Source organism: Sardina pilchardus, chromosome 24 (genome assembly GCF_963854185.1).
Source record: "Sardina pilchardus chromosome 24, fSarPil1.1, whole genome shotgun sequence".
Lineage (NCBI taxonomy): Eukaryota > Metazoa > Chordata > Actinopteri > Clupeiformes > Clupeidae > Sardina > Sardina pilchardus.
The window spans coordinates 13,461,241-13,483,740 of NC_085017.1; the positions used below are offsets into that span (position 1 = coordinate 13,461,241).

Below are 22,500 nucleotides of genomic sequence, written 5' to 3' on the forward strand. Positions count from 1 at the left end.
TGAATTTAAATGATATCCGTGTTTCAGATTCAAGATCTACAGTGTTTTTGGTCATAATGCTCATAGCACTCGTCATCATTATGCCCTCTGTGGTGAAGTGGGTTGGTCATCTTTAACACATAGGAGATATTATCACTGGCATCTGTTTAGCTACAAAGGTATTGTTGGGAAATTACCAGGTTATATTTCAAACATGCTTGTTTGGAATTTTGGCTCCTATCAGAGCAGATCAAAAGACTGTTTGATGCTCAAGGTTCCTCATCCATTCTGGGAAAGTCAGCCTCTGTGCTGTTATGGTGTCCCTACTTCCTGGAATGATCTTCAATTTGATATAAAAATGATCTCTACTATAGAGTTTACAAATGATTTCAAATTGAATTAACAGTGAACAATTGCAGACTGGGGAGAATGGTGGTATTGTCAGTGGAACAGTGATTTTGGGCACTGGCCTGGTGGGAGGTGGGGCAGTGAGATGGGAATGGCAATCAAATAAGTCACTCAGTTAATTTGTATTGCTATTTATTTGTATGTCGCTTTGGACAAAGGCGTCTGCTAAATAACCATAGCCATAGCCATAGCCATAGCCATAGCCATAGCCATAGCCATCTCTCTACTTGAATAATGAATGGATGAATAATGTCAGCATTATTCAAATCCCTAAGACAAGGTCACAGTGGAGTTCTTTCCTCCATGGTTGCAATTTGTCAAAAGTTTGACTACAGTCCAAGACACATGACGTTGTTGAAAGACAAAAAACATTTTGCAACAGAAACTTACAGTTGTTGCTCCTAGAAAGCTCAGGGCCATCGTCAAGTGCCTTCTGATACACAATCACAAACATCACATTCATTGCATAACAACATTATTTGAATGTTGCCAACGTTTTGATGATGTGACAATGAACTCAAACAACAGGCAACAGATTCTAGATCTGTGTGATAGAATTCTGGAATGCCTTGCAAATACATGCATCATCATACAACACTCCTCAAATGTTAAAATATGCTACATGATCTATATCAGTAACGTGCTATTAATCAATCATGGCAGTGGAGAGATCAGTACCCGTCAGAGTTCACAGGAGGGAAAGATGGAGAGAGTACAGCACAGCACAACACAGCACAGCATGGGTGGCAGTTATTTAGACTCAGGACTGAGAAATCTTAGGTCCATCTCGAGCGCTGTCTGAGCGGTAGCAACCACCACGAGGCTCAGCTGACCTTAACCCCAGTTCAGCTTTAGAACAGGGGAAGTGCACCCTCTGCATCCACACAAAGAGGGTTTTAGAATAAACCCGCTGCCAGCCTGGTGCGCTGAACAGCGCTGCTCACGTAACGCAACACAGCAGCAGGACGGCGGGAGACGGGGTGGAGTGCCAGGGGCCCAAAAAATGAAAGCATGACGCAGGCCAGGGTCGCTGGACAGAATGTCCCAGAACCAGACCCTGACCTCTGCTCGTGGAGCACACCCAACCATAACAAAGCTCAGGCGCATACAGTACATACCGCAGACACACACAGACACACACACAAAACTACTTACACACACACACACACACACACACACACACAACAATGCAATCTTTGGTTTATGTCATTTCGAGTGCACTGACATTAATATCAACACCCAAGCATACTTTTAAGTTTGCCAAGCAATTGAAACAATCTCAAAGATTTGCACAAACACAAACACACATAAAACACAATGACCATCTCAAAGACAATGAGACAGGCCACTTACGGAAGGTTGCAACACATCCTTGCACACACACTTACATACTCACTACACACACACTCACACACACACACTGCATCCATGGGCATTACTCCAGGGTAATGTTCCTAAGATCTGACCGCAGAGCAGAGGGTCAAGCTCAAAGCCTCTCAAAGTCCTGCAGATTCTTGACTCCTAGTGGCCTACCACTTGACCTTTCACCTGTGCAGAACGGCATCATGGGAGAGAACCAAAGCAGTTGCAGGACTTTTATGTGCTATCATGTCTGAGTGATCGGAGAGATAAAATGTTGGCCTACGTTATCGGGTGAGAGAGTATCTCAGCCAAGTATGCAAAGATGTCCTTACAACCGAGCTAAGTCCCGCTCCTGCTAAAGGTTTATGTAAGGTTGATAACCAGCAATTAACATGGAAATGAATGGCCACAGCAAAGGACTGTGGGAAGGGGAAAGGGACAGGGCAGGACCATTAGCGGGTGACAGTTGTCTGCCAGGGAAGAGCCAGCACCTGCAGGAAGGCCTGGGTGTCTGTCTGTAACAGGATGAACATTCTCACTGAGCACGCTCAGACAAGAGGAAACGCAGAACCCTTCCTCCAGTCAAACACGGGGAGTCTTTGACGTGACCCCCCCTTGCCCCCACGTCCTCCAGCAGAGGTCAGGAGCTAGCGGTTTGACGTCACTGCAGGCCGACCCGTACGAGACCCCCAGACACAAGTGTTACCTAACAGGGGCTCTCGGCTGGCCTAAATTCTCCAGAACGTTCTCAAACATTCCGTGAATAGTATGCGAGGTCCTGCCCCGACGCGATCCGATCTAATCCAAACATTAGACACTTCCCCCCTTTTTTCCCTACCAACATTTATGTGGAGGGGATCACTTTGCAGCCCATCGGGCCTCCAAAGAAACAAGTGTGTGTGTGTGTGTGTGTGTGTGTGTGTGTGTGTGAGTGAGCTTACAAGCCTGTGAACTTGTCCTTTCTCTCTCAGCGCCTGGCATGAGAGAGAGGTTAAAAAAAAGTTGCGTCAGTTCTGATGGAACGCATCAATCAGAACGGTCTACCGTTATGCAACGTTGTCAAAATGGCAAAATTAACAAACAGGCCCTCAGAGTGCACTGGAAAAAAAAAAAAAAAACGCGGGTGATGTACCTGATAACAACGACGAAAAAAACATTTAACTCTCCCAGGGCCTCTTTTCTCTAGTCCGTATCCAACGACAACAACCACAGAACTCAGCAGCCAGTCCCAAACACAGCTGCAATCACACACACACACGCACACAGCCACACACACTACTAGAACGTGCCCCAACATACTATTGCGCAAAATCAACAATTACCCACTCAGTCAAAATATGCTACCGACGACCGACGGCTAAAAGCACGACGCTTTAGACCGTAGCGTGAGAGCGCGGGGGCCGGGACTCCAAGAACAGTATGTGACGCTTACATAACTTGTTCCCTGGCTTTCGGGTCTGGAACTCGAGTGGTCTGGGGGAGATATGTGGGAGTCGGGGGTGTCTCTGTTCTTAACAACAAAATTCTTCATGTGGTCTGCAGAGGACCAGGAGGAGTGAATGCATGCGGTTTGACAGGCCTGGGAGATGTCGAAGATTTGCAGGAGAGTGGGAAAGGAGAGGTCCGTGAGGGGGGCCTTAACGGAGACACATCATTGCAATGCTACAGGGATGCTTTATGTGGAGATGTTCCCGCAGTTCAGATGGGATGGGAATGTGGCTAACGCTAATCCACAGAGGCTGTAAAAGTGTGAGAGCAGACTCATGCTAACCATAAGCATACGCTAGAAGCCTGTGGAGCAGATGAGGGTTTTTTTTTTAGAGTATACTGATTAAGTCGTTGAAGTGTGTGTTTTTGTTTTCTTTTTTAAGGGTGAGGGTAAAGGGTATCAATAGTGTAGTGTACACAATGGAGTAGATTGGAGAAGGTTAGTTTGCTATTTTCAGACATCCACCGAGACCGACACAGGCCACAACAGAAGCCTAAGGAGAGTGTGATAATCTTTGGAGGTTACAGAAACAGGAAGACTGGTCTTCTTATCACGGGGCATCTTTGTGTTGTAACCAAGGTGATTATCTGCTACACTGTGATAGCAACATAGGCTGTAAACATCAGAAGCTGTAGCTCAACTGCTATCCCACGCTCATGTTCAGACTATCTTAAAATGACACAACTGCTTTCCTACTCTCGAGTATAGATATCTCAAACGTTCCCTGTACGTTCCCCTTTGGGTGTATGTGTCACAAAGACAAACAGCGAGGGGTGAGAAGTTGACCACTCTGAGGCTTTAAGACAAAGGAACAGACGTGATCACAGCCAGTTCTCACAATGTGGTCAGTTACCCACCAACACCAAATGAAAACCAGGCCAACACAAGCAGATGAGGGATTCAAGGCCCCTGGTCGGCGAGTGTGAGTGTGAGAGTGTGTGTGTGTGTGTGTGTGTGCGTGTGTGTGTGAGTGTGTGTGTGTGTGTATTGGTGTGTGTGCGAGCCCCGGCTTTAGCTGCACTCGTTTTTCTCTCCCTCCTCTCTTCCTTCCCTCCCGCAACGCCTCATTCCTCCCTTTCCTTCCCCTCTTTCCTGTCCTCCTCTCCTCCGTGGTGTGGATGTCATCCACTCCATTGTCAGGACATTACCTCATAATCCCTCCAGCACCTCGGCTGGAGTGCAGGCTTTGGACAGGATGAGGATGAGGCCGGGGCTGCCCAGAGTGATGCCGTGCCGTTCCAACAGCTTGGACTGCTCCGTGCTGAGGACCAAGATTCCTGCATGCTGCGATGCATTGTGATATTGTGTGCCATGCTGTTATGTGTTGTTGATGAATGTGTCGTAACACACTGTTTGTCAAGCATGTTGTGCTGCTGAACTTTGGCCCAATCCAATCATTTATTTTATTATTTTTTTAAAGTATATATATTTTTTAGCTTTTTATGCCTTTAATTGGATAGGACAGTAGAGATACAGACAGGAAGCGAGTGGGAGAGAGAGTTGAGGTGGGATCCGGAAAGGACCACGGGGCGGGAATCGAAACCGGGTTGCCGGCGTGTGGTGCGCGCCATGGCTGGGGCCCCTACTACCACACCAACTTACAGCCTGATTGTCTCAAACGCTACCTCAAGTGATGACATGCTGCTCGATCAACTACTCTGTGCTGTGGGATAATAACTCATTTAATGTGTGATTGTGTAATGATATGCTGTCATGTTATTGTGTTCTCATATATTGTTTATCTAGCGCTGTGTCATTGTTGTACCATGCTGCTGATGACTGTGCTGAACTGTGCTGTATTGGGTTCACCAGAGTGAGACTCTCAGTATTTCTGAGAGTTGGTTATGTCTGCCTTGCTTCACGGGCCCGTGCTGTGAGGCTGAACCGCTCTGGGATTTGCGGCTCTGCAGTTCTGGGAGCTCTGCAGTACAACTGGGTCATAGACATTTTTATGAACACCTCACACTAACTGAAACCCAGCGTCTGTCTCCATCTGGCTCTCAAGTCAGTTCAGTTTCGAGACTCTCTTCTGTGAAGTCGCCTGGTACATATTCATCATGTACATTACAGTCAACCGCATGGTGAGATTGCACGTGCGCACTCTTAAAATGAATGTGTTGGAAACAACACAAACTGTGTTGTCCCTATCTGGACACAGAGATGTGTTTAAAAAAATAAAAACAACGCAAGTCTTGCTATTTTCAGCACATGTTGTGTAACAAATAACAAAAGCAACGTGTCGGAAGCAACACAAACTGTGCTGTTCCTATTTGGACACAAGTTGTGTTGTTTTCAACACATTTGTTTTAAGAGTGTGTCCACCTTTAGCTTCACCCTTTCAGCAAGTAGACTGCAGTGGAAAAAGCTTAAGGTGCTGTACCACCAGTGTTGGGGAGTAACGGAATACATGTACCGGCGTTACGTATTTAGAATACAAATTATGAGTAACTGTATTCCGTTACAGTTACAACTTAAACAGGTGGTATTTAGAATACAGTTACATTGTTGAAATCAATGGATTACATGAGGATACTTCACTGTTTCGAAGTTGATTCACTCTGTAAATAAATTAAGGCAACTCCATGCATTTTCCGGAAAGCAATCTAGATTAAATTATTTCCATGTTTAAATCCAACCCCCGTCGTCTTGCACTAGCCACATTGCACTCGTCAGAACGCAGCCAGCGCGCATTATGGACTCGCCATCGGAGATAACTGACAGCAAATTTGGAGTGAAGTAAGTGTTAGTAACTCCGACCGTGGTTCTTGATGTCTGTTCAAAAGATATTCCCAAGTAGGCCTATTAATTGCTTACTTCGGCCAATCGGTTATAAAGTCTTAGCAATCAATAAACAAAGCCTGGTTCACGTGTTGATTTAGACCTAGGCTACGATGAAACCCATCTTAATATGCACTGCATTCATTCTGAGGTTTTCATTCCAACTTAAAATAGCTCATGGGTTGTTTGTTTGTAAGTAGATTTAGGCTATATTTAAGTTTTAAAATGAATTATGATGCAGCCTACTGTATGCAAGTGTATTTATTATTCTTGCGAGTAGGCCCTAGCGTAGCCTATTTTAACGTGCGGTTTTTGATTGTCATTTAGCGATCACGTTCATTTTTGAGAGCACTGATAAAGGCTATGCAGTAGGTGTTTACATTTCCAGGTAAATTGAATCCCACCGACCGGTTATATCTGCACTGCACCCCTCATTTTTACTGGGTTGATGCCACCTAAAATCTCACACACCTTATAATTTCTGGCTATGCCCCTGTTCCAACTTGAATTCATATTCTCGTACAGTATAGGCCTACGTGGGCCGCATTCAGCCATTTGGAACAGACGAACACACCCGAATTTTGGATTTGATGGGCGCATTCCTACACTTATAAAACGCAATTCAATGCGGAAGTAATCCAAGTATTCAGAATACGTTACTCAGACTGAGTAACGTAACGGAATACGTTACAAATTACTTTTTAGGGCATGTATTTTGTATTCTGTAACGGAATACGTTTTGAAAGTATCCTTCCCAACACTGTGTACCACCATCACACCAAGCCAGCAGGCTGCCACTGCCACGGCGCTAACCCCCTGGCCTTCCCCTGACCTGCCCTGGCTGTGTCTCTCTACACAGGAGTTAAGCCTGTTAGCCTGTTAGCCCATTAGCCTGTTAGCCCATTAGCCTGTTAGCGTAGCGTCAAAGCTCCCCACTGGAACATCACACCAGACAGGCAGGCAACACTGGAGAGGCAGTGGAGCCCAGAACAGGCCTCACCGGTGATGTAGACCGTGGAGGGATCCCATGACTGTCTCAGACAGCCCCGCTACAAGTTAGCGGAATTAGCCCCAGATACCGGAGTTGGCAGAGTTAGCATTTGAAAAAAAAAAAGAGATTTAAAAATGTATAAATAGTAAAGCTTGTCTGTGTATTGCTACAAAATACGCTTCAAAGTTAATATGTGTTTATATTAGAGATGCACCGATTGCAATTTTTTGGCCGATTCCGATTTCCGATTTTTCATAGAATTTGACCTGCCGATACCGATTTTAGCCGATTCCGATTTGCATCTTCTAACCACTTTACAGCACACAAAATTATTTAGAGTTATTTTCTATCCTTCCTTTAATACAACATGTTAATATAGAAATGTAATCAACTTATCAATGGCTGGTAAAAAAATGTGAATAGACAGATTCTTCTTCAAGTCTTCTTCAGCTGCAGTATTCCCAGTGTGGGACATTCATTTCACACACTACTAATAGAAATGCACTGTAGGACTACTATTTTTTTCTTCTCACATACAATATCCAACTGTAAATATCTTCAGACTACGGATAAGTGTATAACTGGAAAGTTTGGTGTATAGGTGCTACATAGGCTGAGATGTTGGAAAATTACAAAAAACTGATTTTGAGATAACAGCCTTGAAACACAGCCAATGGCATGCATACTCAGTCTACTACACTCTTCTTTGAACTTTCGCGATTGCTTGCGGATACAAAGGAAGTGTCCATATTTGGATGGCATAACGTCATGCAGGAGAAACACAGCTTTCCAACGACACCACACATGATATGTTTTGTATCACGGTCGCGGTAGTGTATGACATGTTAGAATGCTTACTTTTGGCGAATTTAGAAGAAACATAAACATACAGGCGTGAGTAGACAAAAGGTAATGAAATAAACCTCTAAATGTGTAAATCGGACTTTGTTGTTGTGTTAGTGTGAAAGAATACATGCTAATGTGGCAAACTGAAGCAAAACGATGTTTATTCCTGCCGTGGCTATGTTGCTGCTTGTGACAGCGCTTGTGGTTCAGCTGTGAGCACGCAATTAGCGGCAAAGACGGGCGGTGATGTGCGCTGTTTACGTAACCTAGTGACAGCTTAGTAAATTCCACGCAATATGGCAAAGCACAGCGTTCGCTGCATAGAAAAACTCAGCATTAGCGCTTTATCCAGCCCTGAGTGTTAGCCTTTGCTAGCTTCATCAAACTTTGCTAACTCAGCTGTGTGATGTTGTTACAAGTAGGTGCGAGTGCATTTGACCGGCATAAAATCGGCATGTCTCAGACTGACCGGCCGGTCGCCGGTCGTGGCCGATCACGTGAAAATCGGCCGATTCTGATCGGCGGCCGAGCGGTCGGTGCATCTCTAGTTTATATCCATTAGCTCGTCTCTCACTCTTCCCATCAGTGTGGTTCTACTAAAAGCTGTCACAGCCTGGAAACTGGACAGAGCCGCCATTGAATTAAGTCTTCTTTTTGATGACTTTGCATCGCTATAATCCAATCACACGAAAAGGTGTGTTCTTGGATATGTCCATCTCTCCATCAGGGCGCAGGGTGGGGGCTAGCGAGGTGGGGGCTAGCGAGGGTGGTGTCCGCTGTGTTCTCACGGTCAGGGGAAAAGGGCTGACAGATCTTCTGGCTGACGTACAGGAGAGCGCTTTAGAGGAAAGGAAAGCGGCCTGCTCCATGGAAAGCCAACAGGAAACACTTGTGTTCCTTTCCTGTGTTCCTGAGCACTTACGTATATGTGTGTGCGTGTGTGTGTGTGTGTGTGAGTGTGTGCATATGTGTGCATATGTGTATGTGCATACGTGTGTGTGTGTGTGTGTGTGTGCATGCATGTGTATGTATATTCAGCTGTAACCCCTTGTTTCCTCAAACATGGCCTGTGGTAATCTAGTTTGGGCAGGGGGGCCACTAGCCTGCAGTGATAGGGGTCTTATTCCTGGAAAGGAGCGGTGAAAGGACAATGCATGGGTATCAGTCAGGAGGAGAAAACATCACGCCCCCTACATCAGTCAAAACACACACAAGACAAAGTGCCAGACCACAACATGTGCAACACACAAACATACAAGGACAAACAAATAAACAAACACACACTCAAACACACACACAAATCAAGTCATTCAAACACACACACACACACACACACACACTCACACACATATGACCCATCGGTGGTAGAGGAAAGGGCTTCTTCCTGAGCCCCCTGATCCAGAGCCTTAAATCCTGTTAATCGCCGCCATGATGGAGCTCATTTGCTCTTACTCTCCAGCGCACGAAAGGTGAGATAACCAGCCCTGTCTGAACTGCCTATCACACACACACACACACACACACACACACACACACACACACACACACACACAGAACTGCCTATCACACACACACACACACACACACACACACACACACACACACACACACACACACTAAACAGCCTATCACACACACACACACACATACACTGACCAAAAGGAAACAGACTCCCCAATCACATAACGACCCTGTGTCCACCGCCCACTCACTCTCACACACCAAAACACACACACACACACACACACACACACACACACACACACACACACACACACACACACACACACACACATACCAAAGCAAAGCAGCCCCTGTTTGAGTGTGAGGCCCAAGACAATGTTGTGTGTGTGTGTGTGTGTTTCTGCAGCTTGGCTCTGGTTCTGTCTCAGCAACAGCCTGGACTTTTATGGCCACAGACACGAGGGCTTACATAACCAAACGCCCTGCGATTGCACGGGTCAGGGGCCACACCACTCCTGTTATTGGGTGCACCGGTGCCAACAGTGTGTGTGTGTGTGTGTGTGTGTGTGTGAGGGAGAGAGTGTGTAGTGAAAGTGTGTGTGTGTGTGTGTGTGTGTGTGTGTGTGTGTGTGTGTGTGCGTGTGAAGGAGAGAGTGTGTAGTGACCATGTGTGTGTGTGTGTGTGTGTGTGTGTGTGTAAGACCATGAGCACAGTGGTTAGCATTGTAACCATTTCTGATTTTATCGACACTCTCTAAAGCCATCAAGGCCGAGGGCTGAAAGAGCTGACGTACGAACGCACGGACGCCAGCAAGCTGAACTTTTTAATATGGTCAATCGCCGTGGAAACGGCTGCACTGGGGGCGGCGGATTATAAATATCTCCCATTATAGAGCCGTGGCCCCGAGCTGAAACATCGCTATGACGACAGAGCGAAAGCTCGCCAGGAGCAATGAATGGCAGGAAGGGAGAGACAGAACGCTGGACATTGTGAGGACAGCCAATCAGAGCACTTTATCAGCAACTCGGCAGCCAATAAAAAGCCAGCATACGCGTTTCAGGAGCAAGATACCTGATTAGTGAGATAATGCAATAACTCCCAATGGATGATTAATGACACCTCCATTCGGTCGGGAAAAGAGGTCAGAGGAGGAGAACACAACAGGTTATGAAACACTTACAAAGTAGTTCATTTGTAACCACCATTTATAACCATGTTCAGACCCTCACCATCACTCTGAGAATGAAAGTCAGACCAGGTTCTTGACTCTTGAATACTTCTTCACCTAAACAAGCCCTAAGCATTTATTTATACTGTAAATCAATACTGTCTACACATGAAAGGGATGCACTCAGTATGCTGTATGTACCGCTGATGTGCACAATAAAACCATCACCACTCGACTCTACACTTAGAGGACTGAGAGGTGTGCAGGTGTTCAGCAGCTATGAGGACATAACAGGTTGAGTAGCAACAATGGGCTCCTCACTGCAGCACACAGTCTAGCGTTACCGTGTGATTAGTCAAACGTGGCTGCACGCCCTATAGGCACTATTAACCTGGCTGCAGCGGCACAACAGGCATCCCCAGACTTGCTGTCCGTCTGCGTGTGTGTGCGTGTGTGTGTGTGTCTGAGCTTGCACATAAGTGTCTCGAGTGTTAGTGTGTGTGTGTCTGTGTGACAGAGAGTGTGGAGGTGTAGTAGGTGTGTGTCTGTGTGCACGAGAATATGTGTGTGTGTGTGTGTGTGTCTTCTTGTGTGTGCGCGCATGCCTTAACAATTCCTCCCTGTCCAGGAATCCTTCAGGCTGAGTTGGTGCGACAGGATGCCTTGTTTACACGAGACCAGCCAGGCGGCACGTCTCTTTCGCTCGCGCGCTCGGCGGGAGAGTTTAAGAGTTCAGGCCCATCGCTTCACCGCCAGCGCCGCGAGAGTAAGACCTCAACCACCACCACCGTGCAACACCACCCCCTCCTGCAACAACAACTCACGCCAGCCTGCCTCAGTGTGTGAGAGCCACGGACTCTCCCTGTGAGGACAGCAGCAGGTGAAACAGGAGAAGGAGGAATCCCTTTGAAGCGGAGCGCTACTTCAAGCGTGTGGTGTCATGTCGTACACGGGTTCTGTTTGTTTGGGCCGAGTTTTACATAATGACATGCCTCCGGGTTGGAACTCAATCGCACTCATGAACATGTAAGCAAGGGAATGACGTTTTGCAGATGTGATATAATTAGTGCAATTAGTACCTAATCAAATAAATAACACAATAAAATTCATAATCATAAAAAGCAAAAGAAGATTCAAAGTATCAGGATTCAGCTTACTTATATATATATACAAACTTTCCAACATTTACTGTAGATGTGCAAAAAAGTGAACACTAGCAGTGCCATAAACACCTAGATACACATGGCAGGAAATGCAAATGACATGGAATTATCATGAGATAATAACAAACGTATCAAGACAAGCAGGGTCTGTTACCACAGCAACAGGTGCCACCACAGAGATGGAGAAATGGTGATAAGAGCAAGCGACGGAGATGAGAGATGGAGAGAGAGAGAGAGTGTGTGTGTGTGTGAGAGAGAGAGAGCGAGAGAGAGAAAAAAGCACCAGAGACAGAGAGGAGAGAGAGAGCGAGAGAGAGAGAGAGAGAGAGAGAGAGAGAGAGAGAGAGAGAGAGAGAGAGAGAGGCGCTCAAACAGGTACTCACCGGCGCGGTCCGGTCGGGCAGGCGGTAGTTGTGGTTCTGGAGGAAGCGGCAGCCGTCCTTGGCGAGCCTCTGGACCATCTCCAGGCGGGAGAGCTCGTCGGGCGGCCGCAGCCCGCACACCCCCCCCTGCTGCAGCACCGGGGGCACAGAGAACAGGTACTTGAGCCCGCAGTCCCACGACATGGTCCCCATCTTCACCTCTCCACCCACACAAGTCCAATCCCAAAAACTAAACGGAGTCTCAACAACCCCCACAAAAAAAACTCAATTCCTGGAGACACCCAAAGCAAAGAAAACAGCTAAAGCACTGTAAACCCCGAAACAAAACGACTTGAAACCTCCCGAAAAGAGCAAATAAAGCAGTCCGATCTCCAGAGATGAGAATCAAAACAAAAAGTATTCAGCACCATCACACAGGCACACAGCAAAGAGTTGGCAGAGAGAGCGAGTATCAGTCTCCTGCCAAAAGCAGTGTGGAGAGAGTGATGAAGAAGTGGACCTTCTAGGTGCTCTCTTGCAAGGTGTCTATGACTGACTCCTCATGTGAGTGAGTGTGTGTGTATGTGTGTGTGTGTGTGTGTATGTGTGTGTGTGTGTGGGAGAGAGAGAAAGAGAGAGCGAGAGGGGGTGTGTGAGCTCGGGTGTGCGATCTCCTCCCTCTAGTTTCCTTCTCTCCTCCTCTTCCCTCACTCACACACACACACACACACACACTGAGAGCATCTGAAGGGGGGGGCATGTGTAAGAGTAAGTAGCTGAAGCGTGCCTGGATGTGTGTGTGTGTGTGTGTGTGTGTGTGAGTTGATAGCTCCTCCTCTACACAGAGGAGAGAGGGGAGGGAGAGGAGTAGATATTAAAGCTTGGCTAAGAGTCTATGAGAGGAGTATGACAACATCTATTATAGAAGAGAAAACAGACAGAAGGAGAGATAGAGAATGGAAGAGGGGGATAAACAGATAAAGAGAGAGGGGGATAGAGAGAGAGTTGAGGAGTGGTGAAAGGAGAATGGAAAGATAGAAGGAAGGGAGCGCAGAGCTGAAAAGAAAAGAGAGAAAATGAAAGGGCATGAATGGAACAGAGGTCTGAAGGTACTGTAGCTCTTCCCTCCCTTTGTCTGTGCCTTGGAAAGGGAAACTCCAGGACATTTTTTCCCTCTTCCTTGAAGCTAGTCTGCTCCAGTTAGTGTTTGTGTGTTTGTACAGAAAACATGCAAACACTCAAACACACAATCAGTAACATCAGAAACAGGTGTGTGTACAGTGCGCCGTGTTAAACAGTTAGCATATTATCGTGTGTGTGTGTGTGTGTGTGTGTGTGTGTGTGTGTGTGTGTCATGGAGCACTGTATCAGTGTGAAGACTGCACATGATTGGCTCACAGAGCTTATGTGGGCCATACTGTATATGATCTCCTATGCATCTGATTTTCTTGGCTGAAACTACACTGGACTACATCAGTGGGTCTGAGCTTTATAGAGCTCCTTTGATGTAGATATGAGTCCATATGAAGAGATTAGATTACAACTTTATACGATAGAGCACATTTAGATACGGCTTCCACCACACACACACACACACACACACACACACACACACACACACACACACACACACACACACACACACACACACACACACACACACACACACACACACACACACACACACACACACACACACACACACACACACACACACACACTTATCTTATGGTGGTGGGGGACCTAAACAGAGTGAACTGGGAACCGGGCCTCTGGTGTGCTGGACTATCAGCTATCAGGCAGTCCAGGCTGGCCGTGGGCTTTGTTTATTTACCCTTCGCCGTGGTGCCATTGGCCCAGAGCGGAGGACTTCCTGTGAGGTGAATCAATCCCATGGTGCCACAGGAACAATGCGGCGGAGAGGAGACGCGGGACATGGGGGTCAGGAAAGGATAACACATTAAAGGCCAGGACTGGACTGGAAGCCCCTAGAAAAATCCCCCAGCATACTGTAGCAGAGGGAAGAGAGAGCTCATAAGCGTACTGTACCTCTATGGGCTTTAGTGGACTCTACTGGGCTAAGCTACGCTACCTCAACTTCCCCTCACAGAGAGAAGAGAGAGAGAGAGAAAAGAGGGAGAGAGGGAAAGAGGGGTGGATAGGAAAGGGTGGATTAGTCTCTATGAGGGAAGGAGGACAGCATCTATAATACAACAGCAGAAGAAACAGAGAGAGAGAAATGAAAACAAGAGACAGAGAAAGAGAAAAAGAAAGAAAGGGAGAGGAAAAGAGAGAAAATTGACCCATGCGTAAACCTCAGAAAGTAGAGAGGGCTCCTCATACTGTAATTGCTGGGCTCACCTAACACACACACACACACACACACACACACACACACACACACACACACACACACACACACACACACACACACACACACACACACACACACACACACACACACACACACACGGCTAACATGGCATGAATATGTCATGCTACCCACGTCTGCCTGTGCTCTTCAGCAGGGCTCTTGTGCTCACGTCGGGGGGGTGCCCTTTTCAAATATTCATCCGCCACGCGCCGCTCACTTAAGAGCAAAAGTGCTGATATATGACTCAGGAAGGACACACAGCCACCGCACAGAGAAGGAGAAGAAAAAGGTAGAAAGAGAGAGACAGTTAGAGAGAGAGAGAGAGAGAGATATAGAGAGTTGGGGAGAGTGAGCATTGAAGAGAGTGAGAGTACTGACAAGAGAGAAAACAGAGAGTGGCACTCTAGTATGCTGCTCTGTGTGTGTGTGTGTGTGTGTGTGTGTGTGTGTGTGTGTGTGTGCATACATTCTCACTCTCACTCACTCTTAATCAAAATATGACCAGTTTTTGCTCTGATACCAGTCCAATGTCTGTCTCTAGCTAGTCTCTAGCAAAATGTGACCAGTTTTTGTTTGTTGTTCTATTGTAGCAGTGTCATAATGACCAGTTTTTGTGTGTTGTTCTAGCAGTGTCATAATGACCAGTCGGAGGCGGAGCCAAAAGCTGCTGGTAGATCCAGCTACGATGGGGGTCTCTAGATTAGCTGCTGACTTGACCGTAGCTCAAACTGGCGCTGCCATGTCAAGAGCATTTATTTTGTCATGGCACTAATAGTGGAGGAGCCACTTGAAGCAGACTGTACATCTCCGGTGCCCCTCTTCATTGCATTCCCTGCTGGGAATAGAATGTCAGCTTGCCTTATCAAGACTCTCTGAATTGGGGGGTCGCTGTGGCGCAGCAGGCTACAGCGCCCGTACCATTTACGGGTCCGAGTGCCCACGGGGACCCAGGTTCGAATCCGGCCTGCGGTCATATCCCGATCCCACCCCATCTCTCTCTCTCCCACTTGTTTCCTGTCTACCACTTCACTGTCCTGTACTAATAAAAGGCAAAAAGCCAAAAATAGCTATATTTGGCCATGCTTTTTCCAGTTTAGGTGAGCAGTGAACTCTTCCAGCAGGAGCTTTTCAATAAGACCTTTGATCTGTCAAAATCTCCTTCACACTTCTGACACCACTGTGTCAGAGCAAGAACCAGTGCCAACCGGTTTCAGCTTCCCCCTCGCGAGATCATTATAACACTGCAAAAAGAACCAGTCAAATAGATGCAAAGGACTGGAGCCTGAACTAGAAATGCAAATTTGTGTGTGTGTTTTTATTTTCCAGTTGAATTCTAGTGAGTACAATTTAAGAAATAAACATATATTGTCATCATATAATTGCTAAAACAGCAAATATAATGGATGCCTAAAATGGCCTTGCACAGTACTGTATTTGTGTGTGTGTGTGTGTGTGCGTGTGTGCGTGTGTGCGTGTGTGCGTGCGTGTGTGTATGTGTGTGTGCGTGTCTCTGAATGACGAGCAGACAGCGTGGGCTGCTGACCTGGTCCAGCCCCTGTTCTGAGGGAGAAAAGACAGACAGACAGACTGCCGGGCGGGCAGACAGGCAGACTGACAAAGCAGTCTCAGGCCTGTTATTACGTGCAGGCTGTCATTACCTGCAGCAGCAGCGCCTGTGACGAGAGTGCCGGCCCGGGGCTGCACTATGGAGGAGGGGAGAGGGGAGAGGAAGGGGCGCTTTCTTTTTACGGTTACATCCTGCTCTCCAAACACACTCACACACACTTATCTAATACACGCCAAAAACACACACACTCAACCACAAATAAACCCATTCACTAAACCCATACACACACAAACAAATAGCACCCACACCCACACACACACCACACAAATACAGCACACGCTCACACACGAATGTACAGAGGTAGCGGAAGGGCTGCTAGCACTGGAAGGAGTCTACAGAGACTCCCTTCTGTCACAATGTAGAGAAGAGAGCCAAATCTGACTACAGGCAACAACTGCCCAAAAAATACAGACACACCTACACCCACACACAAACAGATACACACGTACGCACTCTGACACACATAGACAAAACACCAAAAAAGGTACACATCAGACACACACACACACACACACACACACACACACACACACACACACACACACACACACACACACACACACACACACACACACACACACACACACACACACACACACACACACACACACACACACACACACACACACACACACACACACACACACACACACACACACACACACACAATAATCTTCATGCAGGTGCACGCACACACATACTCTCAAATAAATAATTAATACAATACTCAACAGCAGTTACTGTAAACTACCACGCATTTTATGACAACTGCACAAACTGAAAAACTACACCAATGTGCACAGATATAAACACACACACACACACACACACTCCTTTCTGCTTTCTGCTTTCTGCTTTCTGCCCCCCCACACCGGCCACCTTCCCGCTCTTGGACTTGTTTACTAAGAAAACACCCATGATAACAACTCTCTCAGGCCCTGTCTCAACCCCAAACCCTGCCCAGAGTCCCCCAGTCCCCCCATGCACTTCCTGCTCAACCCCCCCCCCCCACACACACACACACACACACACACATACACAAACCCAAACCCACAGCCCCCTACCCACTACTCATTTCCTCCTGAGAGGCCCTCGTTAGAGGCCGCGTAAATAAATAACCAAAAACATGAAACTGGACAGAGCTTTTTTTAACACAGAAATGGGACACGAGTCAAAGTGTTGATTTGGTTACATAAGAATGTGTGTGCTTGTTTGTGTGTGTGTGTGTGTGTATCAGGGGTGTGTCAGGACTTTCTCGTAACCCCAGCAGGGTGTGTGTGTGTGTGTGTGTGTGTGTGTGTGTGTGTGGGATGTTCTGTGGTCTGTGTTCCAGAGCACCATAGGTTCCGTGTTCCCAGGCTTGTGCTGCTGACGATGGCACAGCTGATAAAAGATTGAGATAGAGCAAAGAGGTTTCCCCTGTTTGAAGACATGCCAAGAGACCCACTCTGTCCCTCTCCATCTCCCTCCCTCTCTCTCTCCCTCCCTTCTTTCCTCTCTCTCTCTCTCCTTCCCCCTGCTCTGGACATACACAAATATCCCTCTCTATCCCTCTATCTCTCTATCTCTTTAATTCGCTCTATCTCTGTCACAATTTCTCTCCCACATTTTCTCCCAACTTGCTCTTCTGCAGTCTCTCATTGCCCTCCTCCCCTATTTCTTTGACCTCCCTTACCCCCTCTCTTTTCATCCCTTTCTCTTTTCTCTCCTCTTTCCCCCAATCTCTCTAGCACCTGAAGCCATGACCTTCCTCTCTCCAAAAACCCCTCCATTATCACTCTACTCTTGCTCACTCCTTTCTCATCTCCTTTGATCAATGCTACCCTGCCCTCCTCTACCTCTCCCTCTCTCTATTTCTCTCCCTCTCTCTATTTCTCTCCCTCCCTCCCTCCCTCTCTCTCCCTCCTTCTCTTTCTTCCTCACGCTCTCTCTTCACCACTCATCTCATCTCTTTTTAAAAACACTCAAAGTACAAAAGACAAAAACAGGGCTTTATACAAACAAGTAGGCAAACATGAGCACACACAAACACGTGTGTGTGTGTGTGTGTGTGTGTGTGTGTGTGTGTGTGTGTGTGTGTGTGTGTGCACGCGACGAGCGCCCACGTGCGAGGGTAAGGTACACGGACGCGTCCCGGGGTCTTAATTTAGCCGTGGCTCTCGTCATAATGTCAGCGTTGTCAGGACAGGCCATGTGACGCAGGGATTCGCATTGTTCCCCTGTGTTGCTGAATCATTTAAAGACATTTTCCTTTCTGTAGGCTGCATAAATGTCACTCTTTCTCTTTTTCTATCCCTCCCTCTCTCCCTCTCAGTGCCTCCTCCACCCTTTCTTTCCTCTATCCTGCTTTTCTTTTTCACATGTTCTCATTTTCAGACTTGATCTTTTCCCTCATGTACACTTACGGCCTCGCCCCCCCCCCCCCCTCTCTCCCAAGTCCCTCTCTCCTCTCACACACTCTCTCTCTCCTTCCTTCTCATTTTCTCCTCTTGCTCTCCATTTTGGCTCATTCCGTCTTAAATCAAATCCGGGAAAATGGTTGATGCACCATCTCAGATTTTTCTCAAAGTTTGTTTACAAACTAAGACTTATTTTTTTATTTCTATTCTTTATTTTTTTAAATCATAAATCATTTTACACTCTCAGAAATGGGCCTCTTCTTGGAGGTCATTGCTTGACCATTAATATTCCAATTATTATTCCTAGCCTGCTGGATGGAGGACAAACATGTCAATGAGCATGCTGTACAAACTTGTAATGGTTTAGTCAAACTGAAAACACATTTGTCTTCATTTGGGTTGGCTATGAACAGAAATGTTCAAGATATTAATGCCCAAACATTGCTTCCCAGATCATGTTTTTAAGGCTGCAAAACTGAAGCAATATGAAGGGCTGAAAATATATGAAGGCATACGATTTGAACAGAAATATTTTACAGGCCTTTGGTTTTGGCACCCATTCATTCATGAGACAGACAAGGTCACCTACAGACAAGGTCACCATACAATCTGACACAGTCCAGCAACAACCTTTTCTGATTTCCCACAGAATGACCCTTTTGGATACTCTGCTACAGATACACTTGTATCTCTTTTTCAAAACGTCTCTGTCCCACTTTGCTAGAGCTTATCACGAGTAAACATGGCCTGAGCGTGCGCCAATCAGGGTTGTAGGGTAAAGATTACATTCACTGCCAGATGAAAGACACATTTTGTGAATACCGAATAACCCCCAACCTCTGGGCAAGGTCACATTTTGCAAGTTTGTCTTCAAAATAGCAGTTTACAGATGAGCTCAATAGGTGGATACATTTTGCGCGCTCAAAATGTTGAGATAGGCCTCCTCTTCTCAAAGGCAAGTGTATTGGGGGAGATTTTTCATAGTGTTATTATGCAATGTGTCGACTCCATTCAACATCCCAGGTGAATAACATTGGTCTCCATCAACCATAAAAAACTACAGAAGTCTACTGAAAACTGACCAAACACCTCAATCACGCACTCCAGAGTGTGTGTGTGTGTGTGTGTGTGTGTGTGTGTGTGTGTGTGTCTTACTTTGGCCTGGACGTCACTGCTTTTGGGGGTCTCCTGTGGAGAGCTCTCAGCAGACTCGGAGGACTCCTCTTCGGACACTGCAGACAAACCAACAAGCAGTTACCCCTCACACACATAGGGTGCCTCTCAACATGCCTCCTCGATCCTCGATGCTTGATCCTCGAGGGGCGTTCCCACTGATCTATAACTAACACTGGATAGACTATCCCATTGTTTCCCCCCCATCATGCTTTATGTAGATCAGTGAGGATTGAGGCATCGAGGAGCGAGGGAGGACGTATAAACGCTGCATGAGAGGCACCCATAGTCACAAATCATTTCTACAACAAGGAGTGAACCAAATAACTATCAAACAAAATACATTTTCAATTCAATCTTCATTTCAGGTTCACATACAATATATCATATAATAATATATATAATATCAAGCACTCTAAAGTACAAACTGAGGACAGATTATACTTTTAAAATTACAGTAGATTATTCATTTCTTTATACCGTTTTCCCATCCTTACAAGTACGTGAAGCATGCATATGAACATACTGTATGGAATATTTAGCCTAGTGGTATTGGATATGTAAGATAATCCAAAACATGCTTACTTGACTTTCTTGCCTTCCGAGCAAGTGCTGCTGCCAGCTCATTTTGGACCTGTGGATAAGTACAGGGAAATGCTCAGACACAACTTCTAACAAAATGAGTTTTTAAATTCTAAAAGTTGGAGTATTTAAAGACTTCATAGAGGACAGAGAGGAGCCTGACACCTTGCTAGGTTATACTGCTGGTGCAGCTATTTTTCAAGAACAACTTAAGAGCAAGAGGCCTGAAGAGTGCAACAGTACTTGTTCCACGGTACAACCTATTCATTAATAAACTGATGACCAAAACGCCGGGATTGTTAATAATTTGATTACACCGTGGAGCAAGCAGTGCAGCTTGCTATTAAGTTCTTAGAGGTTTAAAATGGCCAAGTCATGAATATAAAGGCCCTTTTTATATTCTAATAATCTAAAAAGAGGGCGCTTGGAGTCGTCTTGTTGGAAAACCTAAATGTGCCTCTGTAGACAACACAGCTTTCTGCACAACATGGAACACACCAGTTGTGGTTCAAACATGATCGTTACATCATCACTGTAAGAGAATGTGAAACAGTGAAGCTTCCTCAGGGCCAAGCAGCTGCTTTCAGGCCTTTTCTTCACATTGGGACCAAAGATCAAGATGCTACACTTAACTCCCAACATTTTCTCTTTAACCTCCAAACCATGTGACCTTGGCAAAAAGGAGCCACAAGGTCTAATAATGCTACATTTCTACAACAATAATGCAATGTAACAGTCTTATGAAGCAGCGGTCACCTATGCCTCCCTTCTCTCTCTGGCTCTCTTGCACTCTAACTCTCCTTCTCTCTCCCTCACTCTCTCCGTCATCCCTTTTCTCTCTTTCTCTTTTGCTCTCCCTCATCCTCTCTCTCTCTCTCTCTCTCTCTCTTTCTTTCTTTCTCTGAAAAGGTGAGGTGGGCAGAGCAAATGTATTTAGTGATTCTGTATTTTGTTCGGTTTGTAATGTGAAGAAAAAATATGAAATACATGGAAGTGAGAGTCTGTTTTAAAACAACTCTAATCTAGTTTAGATTGTGCCAATAGAAAGGGTCCCATATAAAATATTTCATTATAGAGTAACCATGAAAATGGATGTGCAGGACTTTACTCTGGCCTTTTGCCCATTCCTGCTAGAACTGGTTCTCAACGTCATTGCTACGAGTAATCAATTTCTGATTATCATTTTGCTTAGTGTGTAGGATGGAGCTGAAGACCTCTGTGACCTGTTTGAGACGTGTGGAAACTGTACATGATAACGATGAGATCTGTGGGAAATGGAATCTGATCCAAACGCGGATGTGTGTGTGTGTGTGTGTGTGTTCTTGAGACCCTATCCCCGACAGTTAATACGATTCAAATGATATGCCCTGCACATGATACGAGTCCTGCAGGGCTGGTAGCTAGACAGCAGCATTCAGAATGAGTAATTAAGGAGACTGATTGACCTGAGCGAGCAGGGACTTGTATTCAGGGCTCCCTACACCACTTATGAGACCTGATCAGTTTTACATATCATGTGGAAAAAAACACAATCCCTGGTGGACTTCCAGGAACTGGGTTGATTGAGCTAATCAGGTCTCCTGGGGGGGGCACTTCAGCACCATGGGGAGAGATGTAGGATTATTAGAGCTTCAGCACGCCTCTTAAATAGGGGGGGGGGGGGGTCTTTATGGGGTGGGGGTGGAGATGAGAGGGGGGGAAATGGACCCCTGAAGGCAAAATGCTGTTCTCAGCTAATAGAGGTATGCTGGTCCAACTCCTCCCGACATGTGGAGGACGAGATGACTGCTGATAAGAGTGTGTTGGTGTGTGTGTGTGTGTGTGTGTGTGTGTGTGTGTGTGTGTGTGTGTGTGTGTGTGTGTGTGTGTGTATACAGTATATAAGAGAGAAGAAGTGTGTATCTGTGTCTGTCTGTAAGTGCATGTGAGTGTGTGGGGAGTATGATATATGTATATATGGGAGAGTCAGTATGTGTGTGCATGTGTATGTATGTGAGTGAGTATGTGTAGTGTGTGTGTATGTGTGTGTGTGTGTGTGTGTGTGTGTGTGTGTGTGTGTGTGTGTGTGTGTGTGTGTGTGTGTGTGTGTGTGTGCACGTCTACAGTGAGAATGATGGATTCACTGCAGGTCCCATTGTGGCAGACGCAGTTGCCGGCTGTGTTTAAATGACAGATGGGATTTCTGCCGGCTCCTCGTGAAAGCTCGAAGCTGAACTTCAGAGATAGAGGATGCCGTAGGGGCCTCCGAGCTGAAGATTGAGGGGCCAGGAGGATACACACACACACACACACACACACACACACACACAAAGAGACGGAGAGAAGCTCTGGGTA

At 46.3% G+C, this 22,500-nt stretch overlaps 1 protein-coding gene across 1 annotated transcript in view; it reads right to left on the reverse strand.

Moving 5' to 3' along the window:
- rapgef5a (Rap guanine nucleotide exchange factor (GEF) 5a) overlaps positions 1-22,500 on the reverse strand; it is a gene marked incomplete at its 5' end in the record, with an annotated part of 53,292 nt that overhangs the window by 30,198 nt on the left and 594 nt on the right. The window contains 3 exon segments of the mRNA XM_062528879.1: positions 12,033-12,161; positions 19,567-19,643; positions 20,170-20,218. Coding sequence (XP_062384863.1) covers positions 12,033-12,161; positions 19,567-19,643; positions 20,170-20,218 — 255 coding nt within the window.